General features: G+C 55.4%; 1 protein-coding gene across 2 annotated transcripts; it reads left to right on the forward strand.

The window, feature by feature from the left end:
• SESN2 (sestrin 2) lies at nt 1–12,449 on the forward strand. 2 transcript variants are annotated; one of them, XM_038757863.1, is made up of 10 exons: nt 1–185; nt 6,872–6,937; nt 7,976–8,161; nt 8,566–8,748; nt 9,019–9,231; nt 9,370–9,529; nt 9,769–9,887; nt 10,226–10,416; nt 10,772–10,916; nt 11,097–12,449. In XM_038757863.1, exons 1-10 carry the CDS (start codon nt 102–104, stop codon nt 11,181–11,183), a joined length of 1,434 nt encoding a protein of 477 aa, XP_038613791.1. In that variant the 5' UTR covers nt 1–101; the 3' UTR covers nt 11,184–12,449. The 2 variants fall into 2 exon arrangements, with proteins under 2 accessions (XP_038613791.1, XP_038613792.1); XM_038757864.1 differs by lacking the exon at nt 6,872–6,937.
• Nucleotides 12,450–13,040: the final 591 nt, after the last annotated feature.

Raw genomic sequence — 13,040 nt, forward strand, 5'->3', positions numbered from 1 at the left:
CCCCCGAACCGCTCCCGGCCCCCCCGGTTCTCCTCCCCGCAGACCTGCTGGACCCCCGGGAGTCCCGCGGTCTCCAAGGCAACCGCATCCCGACCCCCATCATGATCGTGGCGGACCCCGACGGCCGCCCCGAAAGCCAGTCCTTCCTGCCCTGCGCCCAGTGCGGCCCCGCCGGGCCCGGAGAGGTGAGTGCCAAGCCCGGGCAGGGCCTGCCCACAGCCCTTGAATAATAATAATAATAATAATAATAATAATGGCATTTATTAAGCGCTTACTACGTGCAAAGCACTGTTCTAAGCGCTGGGGAGTTTACAAGGTCCTACCGAGAGCTCATCTCCTCCAGGAGGCCTTCCCTTCCTTCGTGGCCCCCTCTCCATCCCCCCATCTTACCTCCTTCCCTTCCCCACAGCACCTGTATAGATGTATTTATGTTTGTACATATTTATTACCCTATTTATGTTACTTGTATATATCTATTCTACTTATTTTATTTTGTTAGTATGTTTGGTTTTGTCCTCTGTCTCCCCCTTTTAGACTGTGAGCCCACTGTTTGGGTAGGGACTGTCTCTATATGTTGCCAGCTTGGACTTCCCGTTTTACACAGTAAGCGCTCAATAAATACGATTGATTGATTGATTGACTGTCTCTATATGTTGCCAACTTGGACTTCCCAAGCGCTTAGTACAGTGCTCTGCACACAGTAAGCGCTCAATCAATACGATTGATTGATTGATTCCCAGACTGAGCCCCTTCCTTCCTCTCCCCCTCGTCCCCCTCTCCATCCCCCCATCTTACCTCCTTCCCTTCCCCACAGCACCTGTATATATGTATTTATGTTTGTACATATTTATTACTCTATTTATCTTGTACATATCTATTTATTTTATTTTGTTAGTATGTTTGGTTTTGTTCTCCGTCTCCCCCTTCTAGACTGTGAGCCCACTGTTGAGTAGGGACTGTCTCTATATGTTGCCAACTTGGACTTCCCAAGCGCTTAGTCCAGTGATCTGCACACAGTAAGCGCTCAATAAATACGATTGATTGATCAGGTTGTCCCAAGGGGGGCTCACAGTCTTCATCCCCATTTTCCAGATGAGGGAACTGAGGCCCAGAGAATAATAATAATAATGATGATGGTATTTGTTAAGCACTTACTATGTGCAAAGCACAGTTTTAAGCGCTGGGGAGGTTGCAAGGTGATCAGGTTGTCCCACGGGGGGCTCACAATCTTCATGCCCATTTTCCAGATGAGGGAACTGTGGGTTGGGTAGGGACCGTCTCTCTATGTTGGCAACTTGGACTTCCCAAGCGCTTAGTCATCATCAATCGTATTTATTGAGCGCTTACTGTGTGCAGGGCACTGTACGAAGCGCTTAGTCCAGTGATCTGCACACAGTAAGCGCTCAATAAATACGATTGATTGATTGATTAGGGACTGTCTCTATCTGTTGCCGACTTGGACTTCCCGAGCGCTTAGCCCAGTGTTGTGCACATAGTAAGCGCTCGATCAGTACGATTGAATTAATGAATAAATGCCGCTGCGGCGGGCGCAGCCGAGGTAACCCGAAAACAGGGTTGCATCAACCAACCGGGGAGGGGAAGGAGGGGGCGGGTCTCCTCCTCCTCATTCATCCATTCAGTCATTCATTCATTCAATCGTGTTTATTGAGCGCCTACTGTGTGCAGAGCACTGGACTAAGCGCTTGGGAAGTCCAAGTTGGCAACATATAGAGACAGTCCCTACCCAACAGTGGGCGCACAGTCTAGAAGGGGGAGACAGAGAACAAAAAAAAGCATATTAACAAAATAAAATAAATAGCATTCACTCATTCAGTCACTGTACTAAGCGCTTGGGAAGTCCAAGTTGGCAACATATAGAGACGGTCCCCTACCGAACAGCGGGCTCACAGTCTAGAAGGGGGAGACAGAGAACAAAACCAAACATACTAACAAAATAAAACAAATAGAATTCACTCATTCAATCGTATTTATTGATTTCCTACTGTGTGCAGAGCACTGGACTAAGCGCTTGGGAAGTCCAAGTTGGCAACATACAGAGACAGTCCCTACCCAACAGTGGGCTCACAGTCTAGAAGGGGGAGACAGAGAACAAAACAAAGCTTATTAACAAAATAAAATAAATAGAATTCACTCAGTCGTATTTATTGAGCGAATACTGTGTGCAGAGCACTGTACTAAGCGCTTGGGAAGTCCAAGTCGGCAACATATAGAGACGGTCCCCTACCCAACCGCGGGCTCACAGTCTAGAAGGGGGAGACAGAGAACAAAACAAAGCATATTAACAAAATAAAATAAATAGAATTCATTCATTCAGTCGTATTTATTGAGCGCCTACTGTGTGCAGAGCACTGGACTAAGCGCTTGGGAAGTCCAAGTCAGCAACATGTAGAGACGGTCCCCTACCCAACAGCGGGCTCACAGTCTAGAAGGGGGAGACAGAGAACAAAACAAAGCATATTAACAAAATAAAATAAATAGAATTCACTCATTCAATCGTATTTATTGAGCACCTGCTGTGTGCAGAGCACTGTACTAAGCGCTTGGGAAGTCCAAGTTGGCAACGTATAGAGACGGTCCCCTACCCAACAGCGGGCTCACAGTCTAGAAGGGGGAGACAGAGAACGAAACAAAGCATATTAACAAAATAAAATAAATAGAATTCACTCTTTGTCATACTTATTGAGCGCCTACCGTGTGCAGAGCACTGTACTAAGCGCTTGGGAAGTACAAGTTGGCAACATATAGAGACGGTCCCTACCCAACAGCGGGCTCACAGTCTAGAAGGGGGAGACAGAGAACAAAGCAAAGCATATTAACAAAATGAAATAAATAGAATTCACTCATTCAATCGTATTTATTGAGCGCCTACTGTGTGCGGAGCACTGGACTAAGCGCTTGGGAAGTGCAATTCGGTAACAGATAGAGACAATCCCTAACCTCTTCCTCCTCCTCCCGGTGTCCCCGGGTCCTCTCGCAAGTTCGGACATGTCCCGGCCCTTGGGAAGCCCTTCCCTGGGAAAGGGGGTTAGCCCGGAAGGTTTCCTGGAAGAGGTGGCCCTGGCACAGGGAGGAAAAAGGGGAAAGATGGGAGCCCGCTGTTGGGTAGGGACCGTCTCTATATGTTGCCAACTTATACTTCCTAAGCGCTTAGTACAGTGCTCTGCACACAGTAAGCGCTCAATAAATACGATTGAATGAACAGGGGAGGGCGTTCGGGGTGCGTGGCTTAGTTGAAACAGCACAGGCTGGAGAGTCAGAGGTTGTGGGTTCTAATCCTGCCTCCGCCACTTGTCAGCTGTGTGACTTTGGGCAAGCCAGTCAATCAATCAATCAATCATATTTATTGAGCGCTTACTGTGTGCAGAGCACTGTACTAAGCGCTTGGGAAGTACAAATTGGCAACATACAGAGACAGTCCCTACCCAGCATTGGGCTCACAGTCTAAAAGGGGGAGACAGAGAAAAAAAAAACAAAACCAAACATACTAACAAAATAAAATAAATAGAATAGATATGTACAAGTAAAATAAATAAATAGAGTAATAAATATGTACAAACATATATACATATATACAGGCGCTGTGGGGAAGGGAAGGAGGTAAGATGGGGAGATGGAGAGGGGGATGAGGGGGAGAGGAAGGAAGGGGCTCAGTCTGGGAAGGCCTCCTAAAGCCACTTCTCTGGGCCTCAGTTACCTCGTCTGTAAAATGGGAATTAAGACTGGGAGCCCTATGCGGGACTGGGACTATGTCCAACCTGACTACCTTGTACTTACTCAGCGCTTAGTACAGTGCCTGGCACATAGTAAGTGCTTAAGAAATGCCATTTTCAGCACTTAGAACAGTGCTCAGCACATAGTAAGCGCTTAGCAAATGCCATCATTATTATTATTATTAGCACAAGCTGGAGACCCGCAGGTCCTAGCGATGCCGGGGCTGGATGGCCGGCGATGGGGCCTGGTGTTGGAGAGTTGGGGAGGACGGCGGGGTCGGGGCAGGATGATTTCTAGTAATAATAATAATAGTGGTATTTGTTAAGCGCTTACTATGTGCAGAGCACTGTTCTAAGCACTGGAGTAGATACAAGGTAATCAGGCTGTCCCACGTGGGGCTCACAGTCCTAATCCCCATTTTACAGCTGAGGGAACTGAGGCACAGAGAAGTTAAGTGACTTGTCCAGAGTCACACAGCTGATAAGTGGTGGTCGGGATTAGAACTCACGACTTCTGACTCCCGAGCCCGTGCTCTTTCCGCTGGCGAGTTGGGAGATGGGGGTGAAGCTTCCCAAGCACTTAGTACAGTGCTCTGCACACAGCGCTCAATAAATACGATTGAATGAATAGATGCCATCCAAAAAAAAAGAAATGGAGTCACTGTCCTCTGAAGTGGTTGCAGGGGAAGCTGCTGCTGTTGTGCGTGCCTGTATATATGTATATATGTTTGTACATATTTATTACTCTATTTATTTACTTGTACATATCTATTCTATTTATTTTATTTTGTTAGTATGTTTGGTTTTGTCTCCCCCTTTTAGACTGTGAGCCCACTGTTGGGTAGGGACTGTCTCTATATATTGCCAATTTGTACTTCCCAAGCACTTAGTACAGTGCTCTGCACACAGTAAGCGCTCAATAAATACGATTGATTGATTGATTGATTGATTGAAGCTGCCTAGAAGAAGGCCTTCCCAGACTGAGCCCCTTCCTTCCTCTCCCCCTCGTCCCCCTCTCCATCCCCCCGTCTTACCTCCTTCCCTTCCCCACAGCACCTGTATATATGTATATATGTTTGTACATATTTATTACTCTATTTATCTTGTACATATCTATTCTATTTATTTTATTTAGTTAGTATGTTTGGTTTTGTTCTCTGTCTCCCCCTTTCAGACTGTGAGCCCACTGTTGGGTAGGGACTGTCTCTATATGTTGCCAACTTGGACTTCCCAAGCGCTTAGTACAGTGCTCTGCACACAGTAAGCGCTCAATAAATAAATACGATTGATAGTAACCGAATTGCATTCTGGAGCTGATGGAGCCAATGGCAGTGCTACCAGAGAAGACCCTTAGCCCTCTCAATCTGGGACTCTGCCTACCCCAGGGGTTACCAAATCCTTTGGAGAAACCCTTCCGACACCCTGACTCCCCCCTCTCAAGGTTTAGTGGAAAGAGCACAGGCTTGGGAGGCAGAGGTCATGGGTTCTAATCCCGGCTCTGCCACTTAGCAGCAGTGTGACTTTGGCAAGTCGCTTAACTTCTCTGTGCCTCAGTTACCTCATCTGTAAAATGAGAGTGAAGACTGTGAGCCCCTCGTGGGACAACCTGATTACCTTGTATCTACCCTAGAGCTTAGAACGGTGCTTGACACATAGTAGGTGCTTAACAAATACCATTTTTTATTATTATTATTATTATCCCTGACTCTTCCCCCCGTGATCCAGGGCAGACCATCCAACACCCTGACTCTCCCCTCCCCCTCGCCCCCCTCTCCATCCCCCCATCTTACCTCCTTCCCTTCCCCACAGCACCTGTATATATGTATATATGGTTGTACATATTTATTACTCTATTTATTTATTTATTTATTTATTTTACTTGTATATTTCTATCCTATTTATTTTATTTTGTTGGTATGTTTGGTTCTGTTCTCTGTCTCCCCCTTTTAGACTGTGAGCCCACTGTTGGGTAGGGACTGTCTCTATGTGTTGCCAATTTGTACTTCCCAAGCGCTTAGTACAGTGCTCTGCACATAGTAAGCGCTCAATAAATACGCTTGATTGATTGATTGATTGATCCCCTCTCCATCTCTGACTCTCCCTCATGATCCAGCATATACCATTTGTTCTCTGTCTCCCCCTTCTAGACTGTGAGCCCGTTGTTGGGTAGGGACCGTCTCTATATGTTGCCAACTTGTACTTCCCAAGGGCTTAGTACAGTGCTCTGCACACAGTAAGCGCTCAATAAATACGATTGATTGATTGATTGATCCCATGCCCCTGATTCTCCCCCAGTGGTCCAGCATGGTTGCTGTTGCCAGAACCCTGTGCCACCCTGTTTCTGCCAGGGAGCCACATTCTGTTATTGACTTGCCAAAGAGATGGCCCAGAGTGGCATTGATCATGGGTATCTGTTCCATGCTCCCAGTGAAGCTAGGAACTGGGAGAGAGGCCAGGAGCAGGGATCAATCAATCAATCAATCGTATTTATTGAGCGCTTACTGTGTGCAGAGCACTGTACTAAGCGCTTGGGAAGTACAAGTCGGCAACACATAGAGACAGTCCCTACCCAGCAGCGGGCTCACAGTCTAGAAGGGATGGGGGGGAGCCCCATGTTTCCCCTCCCCAAGATTTCACTCCTGCCCCTCTGTCCCAGCAAGGGAAAAGGTGGTAGAGGATCCAAGGAAAGCAGATATTCATTCAGTCATTCAGTTGTACTGAGCGCTTACTGTGTGCAAAGCACTGTACTAAGTGCTTGGGAGAGTACAGTGTAACAATAAACAGACACATTCCCTGCCCAAAGTGAGCCTACAGTCTAGAGGGGGGGACACGCATTAAAGTAAATAAATAAATTACAGATATGTTCATAAGTGCTGTGGATATGTGCCCTGGGCTGGGGTGCTTAGTGCCAGGCTGGCGGGAATGTTGGGATACTAAAGAGAGATGAGGTTAGAGGTGCTGGGACACTGGGGAGGGGGAGTGGGGATGGAGGACCCGGGTTATGGTAAAAGATGGGCAGGGCAACAGAGGGGCTGGGGGATGGAGGGGCTGGGACATCCCTCTGCTCTGGGGACCGCATTCAGGCCTCCGTGTTGGGGAGAGGCTGGGGCTGATGGTGTTTATGGGATCTTTCCTTGTAGGAGGTGGGAATGGGCCCCTCCCGGCAGCTGTCCTGGGGCCCCAGTGTCTTCATTCCCGCGGAGGAGGTGAGCGGGGCTCCCCAAAGCGTCAGAGACCCCCCGGCTCCAGCTCCGCCCTCGGTTGCTGTTGGGCTGAGGTCAGGGGGCCCTCACCCTCGCCGGTGCGCTCAGCGGACTGGGGTTGCCACCCAGCCCAGGCCTTGAGCTGAGCCCTGAGACTGTGCCCCAACTAGAGTGCAGATTCTTGAAGGACAGATGTGTACTTTGTTTCTGCTCCACACTCAGTAACTCCCACTGATGGACTGACAGGGCGATCGGTTCAGTTTAGGCATCAAGGCCAGAGAGGGCTCAGGTCTATTTTCATGTCTCCACGTAGCCAGTTCCTCTGCACCCTCGCCCTATCCTTGCCCCCAGCTTCAAAGGTCTTGGCCTATGTGCCGCCCCTGCTCGGTCTGATCCACCCCTCCCCTTACCCCGCCGGCCCTGTACTTCTGGGGCTCTGAGATGGTTGTGTCTGTGCATATTTGAGGAGGGGGTAGTCGAGGGGCCACCAACAGATGTAGGAGCTGCCCCTCCCACTGCCTTCCCCAGTGGAGTAGTGAAGGATGGAAGGGGCCCCATGCCCCTCATCCTTCGAAACTCAGGACTGACAGGGGCTTAGGATACCTATTTGTGACTCTCAGAGCTGAGGGGCAGAGCTGGGATAGAGTTGGGGGCCTTGATCTCGTAGAGTCTGCCCCCAGTTGTCTGTCCTGCTTGTGGCCCCCCAAGATCCCTAGGGCGGAGCTGCTCTTCAGGGGCGGGACAGCTGGTGATGGGGAACAGAGGAGGATCCCTTCAGAGCCAGGTCTCCCGCTCTTCCTTCTGCCTCAGAGCAGAGCCGGGGGCGGTCAGGGCTGGGGCTGAGGGGTCTGCGCTGCGGGCCCGGCCGCGGGGCTTAGGGCTAAAGGATCCAAGCTGCGGGCCCGGCCAGGGGGCTGAGGCCTGCACCTCACCACCCTAAGCAGACTGTGGCGGTGGCAGTGGCAGAGACCCTTGGTCTCCAAGTGGCGGGGGGTAGGGGGTGGCGAGGAACCCGTGACCTGAGCCTGACTTCACCCCCAGGTCCTGCAGGGAGGATCCGGCGGCCGGGAAGAACCGGCGTTGGGGGCCGGGGCCGGGCCCGCCAACATCGCCATGGTCATGGGGCTGCACCCGCACTACCGGAGCAGCTTCTGGAAGATGCAGGACCTGCTGCTGCGCATGGATGGGGCCCTGCCCTGCCATTGGAGGCATTACATCGCCATCATGGTACGACCAGAACCCCGCCTAGGGCAGAGGCTGCTCTGCCGCTTACCTTTGTCCTCCTCGAACGGGCGGGGAATCGGGAGCCCTGGGTTCGGGACCGAGGTCCCAGACTTTCTGGGTGACTTTGGGAAAGTCAGGATTTCCCCCCGGAGCACAGGGACTGTCACTTCCTGCTGCCTCCCACACTAGGGGCACGGAGTGAGTCGCTCTGGGAGGGGCAGTGCTTTGGGAGGGCCACCCCACAAAGATGCCCCCTGCTCTTCCTCCTCCCTGCACAGTCAGCAGAGGGTGGCCGGGGGGACTGCCCCGTCCAGCGATAAGGCTATATTATCTTCTGCTGGGGGCATTGAGCCCAAGGAGGGAGCAGGAACTAACTCGAGCGGGGCCGGCCCCCTCTTCCGCACCAGGCCGCGGCCAGACACCGATGCTCCTACCTGGTTGGCTTCCACACGGCTGAGTTCCTGCGTGTTGGGGGGGACCCGGGGTGGCTCCGAGGTGTCCACCGGGCCCCCGAGAAACTACGCGGGCTCAGCGAGGTCAACAAGCTGCTGGCCCACCGGCCCTGGCTGCTCACCTGCGGGCACATTGAGGTGGGTGCCGGGTTGATCTGGGGAGGGTGTCGGGGGGAAACCTGCCACCCTCCGCTCCCCCCGCCCCAGGGCTCAGCAGAGCCCAGGACACAGCCCTTCTGCGGGTCCCTCTGGCCAGGTGGAGGGGCAGGCTGGGGTCTGAGGGCCCAGGGTCAGGGAAGGGGTGGGTAATTCTGTAGCTTGGGCCGTGTCCCGATTGGTTGTGCCCCAGCCCTGGGAGGGGACGGGTGGCCGGGGGACCAGGCTGAGTCCTAATGGGCTGTGCCACAGGCCCTTCTGAAGCCCGGGGAGCACAGCTGGTCACTGGCAGAGCTGACCCAGGCCCTCGTCCTGCTCACACACCACCACGCCCTCGCCTCCTTCGTCTTCGGCTGTGGCATCCTGCCAGAACGTGAGCCGGCCGGCACCCCGACGTCCCGGGACTCCCCACCTCACGGTGGTCAGCGCAGCCCGCCCGGCCGGGACGACGTGGACAGCGGCAGGGTGAGTGAGCCAGAGGGGTGGGCTGGCCTGGAGGGATGGGGGAAGAGCAAGCCGTGGGGGCCGGTTGGCCAGGAGAGTTGGGGTAGACTGCCTCTTGGGCCCCACTGCACTGTGCTCTGATGTCGCGGGTTTTCACAGGTCCAGGACTCTGACGCGGCCCATGAGGTCGGGGCACTGATGGAGCGCATGAAGCAGCTGCAGGAGGGCCGAGGGATGGAGGAGGGGGTAGCCTCCCGTGAGGAGATGGAGAACAGCTTCGAGCTGGAGAAGACTGAGAGCCTGCTGGTCACCCCCTCAGGTACCGGAGCTGGAGCCAGAGGGGTCAACCCTGTCCTACAGGCACCCAGCTGGTTACTCCCTCAGGGGCTGGGGGGCAGGGGAGCCCCGCTCTGTCCCCAACTGAAGGCCTTGTCCTGGACAACCGGGATAAGCTCCGGGGGATCCTGAGGAGATGGCCGTTAGAGGGTCAGTGTCTATATCTGGGAGTGGAAGGGGCCGACTGATCCCTAGAACGTCGCTCTGCTTTTTTCCCTGTAGCTGACCTGACACAACCCTCCTTGCCCCCGGACATGCTGGGCTTTGTGGAAGACCCAAAATTTGAATACCAGGACTTCACCCGACGAGGGGAGCAGACCCCACCAACCTTCCGAGCTCAGGTAACCGCCTGTCTGACTCGTGGGGACCTAGCCCCAGGGGTCCGGCTGGCATGGGAGGGCTGAGCTGGAGAGTGCTCTGCACATAGTAAGCGCTCAATAAATACGATTGATGACGATGAGAGAGGGGGAGCTGCGCTGGGGGAGGGCCCAGGTCAGCCACCACCTTTCCCTCTTCCTACCCCTGCACCCCGGCGGAGGGGGCCGGGGAACGGCACGGTCGATGAGGGAGGGTGGCCAGTCTGAGGTCGCTTCCCCTCCGTGGGCTTGGGGCTCGGTTCGGCCCCCTGGGGCTCTTGGCGGTGGCTCCAGCCTGACTCGCCAGCCCCCGGCCCCCCCAGGACTACAGCTGGGAGGATCACGGCTACTCCCTGATCAGCCGGCTGAACCCGGAGGTGGGCCAGCTGCTGGACGAGAAGTTCCAGGCCGTGTGCAGTCTGACCTACAACACTCTGGCCACGCACCGCGGCGTGGACACCTCCGTGCTGCGCAGGGCCATCTGGAACTACATCCACTGTGTCTTCGGCATCAGGTATGCTGGCTCCCCGCCCCTCCTTCGGGCTGCCCGGGCCCTCCTCTTCCCCTCCTCCATGTGCCAGCCTCCCCCTCCGCCTGATGGCAGGTGCCCACCCCCAAGATGAAACCCCGCCCGTCCAGCACCGGCTCTTCCCTGCCCCGGGGCTGTGGTGGGTGTCCAGGCCCCACGCAGCCGTTGGAACGGACGTCCCGGGCGGAGTGGGTGAGGCTGCCTCCATTCAGAGCATGACCCTGGCACCGGCTTCTGAGCCAAGGAGCCATGAGGCTGGGCGTTGCCGGGGAGGTGAGGCGTGGGCCACGCTCGGCGGACGTGGGCCTGGGAGCGTGACCCCCCTTTGCCCCGTGTTCAGGTACGACGACTACGACTACAGCGAGGTGAACCAGCTGCTGGAGCGGAGCCTCAAGCTGTACATCAAGACGGTGGCCTGCTACCCCGAGAGGACGTCCAGAAGCATGTACAGCCACTGCTGGACTCAATTCCGCCATTCAGAGAAGGTGGGGTGGTCGTGGCTGGCTGGGGCCCAGAATGGGGTGGAGCGTGGGAGCCCAGGGGAGCGGCAGCTTGGCATGGGAGGGGGAAGCGAGCGGGAGCCCGCGGGAGCGGCGCTCCGGCCCAGGGGCTCGGGAGAGGGAGACGGTGCCTCTGAGCGGCTGACACACTGCCTTCCCCGGCAGGTCCACGTGAATCTGCTGCTGCTGGAAGCCCGCATGCAGGCCGCCCTGCTCTACGCCCTCCGCGCCATCACGCGCTACATGACCTGACACGGACCCACCCTTCTCCCGACTGAGCCCTGGGGTCCGCTCTCTCTGTTTCCTGTTTTTCAGGAGCAGAGAAAAGAGCGGGCCCAGAGGCCGAGCCTGCTCTGGGCTGGGGGCTTGGAGCCTCTGATGGACTTTGGGGTGGGGCGTGTGGGGTGGAGGGACGGCTCCCTACTTCCTAACACTCTAGAGCCGGCGGCACAATGGGGAAGTGGTCGTCTTGCCCTCTGACCCCCTCCCACTCGCCACCCCAGGTGGAGAGACTCTTTCCTCAATCCCTTTGGTTCCTGTCATAGGTTTCTGCTTTACTCATGTCTGACCCTCCAGTGTGGCTGCCAGAGAGATGGGCAGAGTTTGGGCAAGGATTTCTTCGCTCTCCCGCCCCCCATCTCCATTCACAGCTCAGCAGGACTGGTAGCTGTCCCCCCCCCGCCACAAACACACGTATACGCCAACCTCCCACAAGCACAGACGTGTCCCCTCACACCTCCCTCCCCCCCGGTTCCAAACCCATCACAAAAATCGACCCATCTTCCCCACGCTGCCTTCTGGGACCTGGAAGGAAGTGGCGGCAGCTCCAAGAGTAACTAGGCCCCCCGGCGCAACTTGGGTCCTTAACTCTTCCCCTCCATCCCTGCCACTCATTGGTGGGAGAAGAGAACCCCTTCCCCAACCCCCAGGGTCCCAGTTTTCTCCCCCTCCCCTGGGTCTGCCCATGACCCTGCCTTCCATTGCACTTTTAGGACTTGTAAACTGTGAATTCTGAACCTCAACCCCTGCCCACCATCTCCACCACCGCTACCACCTGCTTGGCCAGGCCTGTGTCCCCTGCTGCTGGCCAGCGGCCCGCCCTTCGGGGCCTGGCAAGGGGAGCAGAACCGCTCTCTCTGCTCCTGTTCCCCGGGTAGGGGGGTCGGGCCAGCTGGCTGGTTGCCGAGGGACGGGGCCGGCAGGTGGGAAGCCAGACCCTGGGCTGAGAGTGGGGGCTAGCTGGGTGGGGATTATTGGGGCACAGCTGGACCAGGCCACGCTGGTCGAGGCTAGAGGCCAGTGACCGGTCACGGGCCCCCACTGCCAGACCAGGGCCAGGATCTGACTTGGGCAGAGGATGGGCTCTCTGGGCCCACTGAAAGCCCCAGAGAGACAAGCTGAGAGTTTTGGGGCCAGGAAGAAGGGACACGGTGTTCCATGCAGTAAGAGTGGGGTGGGGGGCCTATCCAGGTCCCACCCCCCTCCGGTGACAAATAAACGCTCTGCGATGTTTGTAAACCGAGGGCTGTCCTGCTGATGCCTTTCCCCTCCCAAGGTGGGACAGAAAGGGGTTCGAGTCCCACCCCTCCGGGGCAAGTCAAGATGGGGCTGCCGGTCATCTCAGTCCTCACTCTGCACTTGCCTGGCACGTGGGAGAGGGAAGAGTGGGAGCCCACGACCCCGGCCCCATGGCCCTAGCTGCAGTCTCTGCAGGCTTTCGTGCTTTCCAGGAGCCAGCTGTTAGTGCAGTTGGATTTTGTGCTGCTCCCTCTGAGGGCCCTTCCCTGCCCCATCGAGGTTGGGGGTATGTGGTCTGCCTTGAGAGCCATGTTGGCCCATCTGGGCAGGCAGCAGAGACGTTCTGGAAATGGGGTGTGTGTTCCTAGGGTGAAGCCTCCGATCCAGCATCCCCTAGAGCCTTTTTGAGGCTGGAGGAAGGAAGGGGATGGGATGGGATGGGCTGCCCTGGGGGCCTCTGAGTTGTTCCAGTGGAGCTTGGGAGGATTTACTTTCTAACTAGGGCATGGCTCTCTCCTCCCTGTGTCCAAACCACCTACAATTCCTGGAGGTCCCTGGGCTGGCAGCTGCTGATTGGATCCGTCCAAGCTG

This window comes from Tachyglossus aculeatus, chromosome 16 (genome assembly GCF_015852505.1).
Source record: "Tachyglossus aculeatus isolate mTacAcu1 chromosome 16, mTacAcu1.pri, whole genome shotgun sequence".
Lineage (NCBI taxonomy): Eukaryota > Metazoa > Chordata > Mammalia > Monotremata > Tachyglossidae > Tachyglossus > Tachyglossus aculeatus.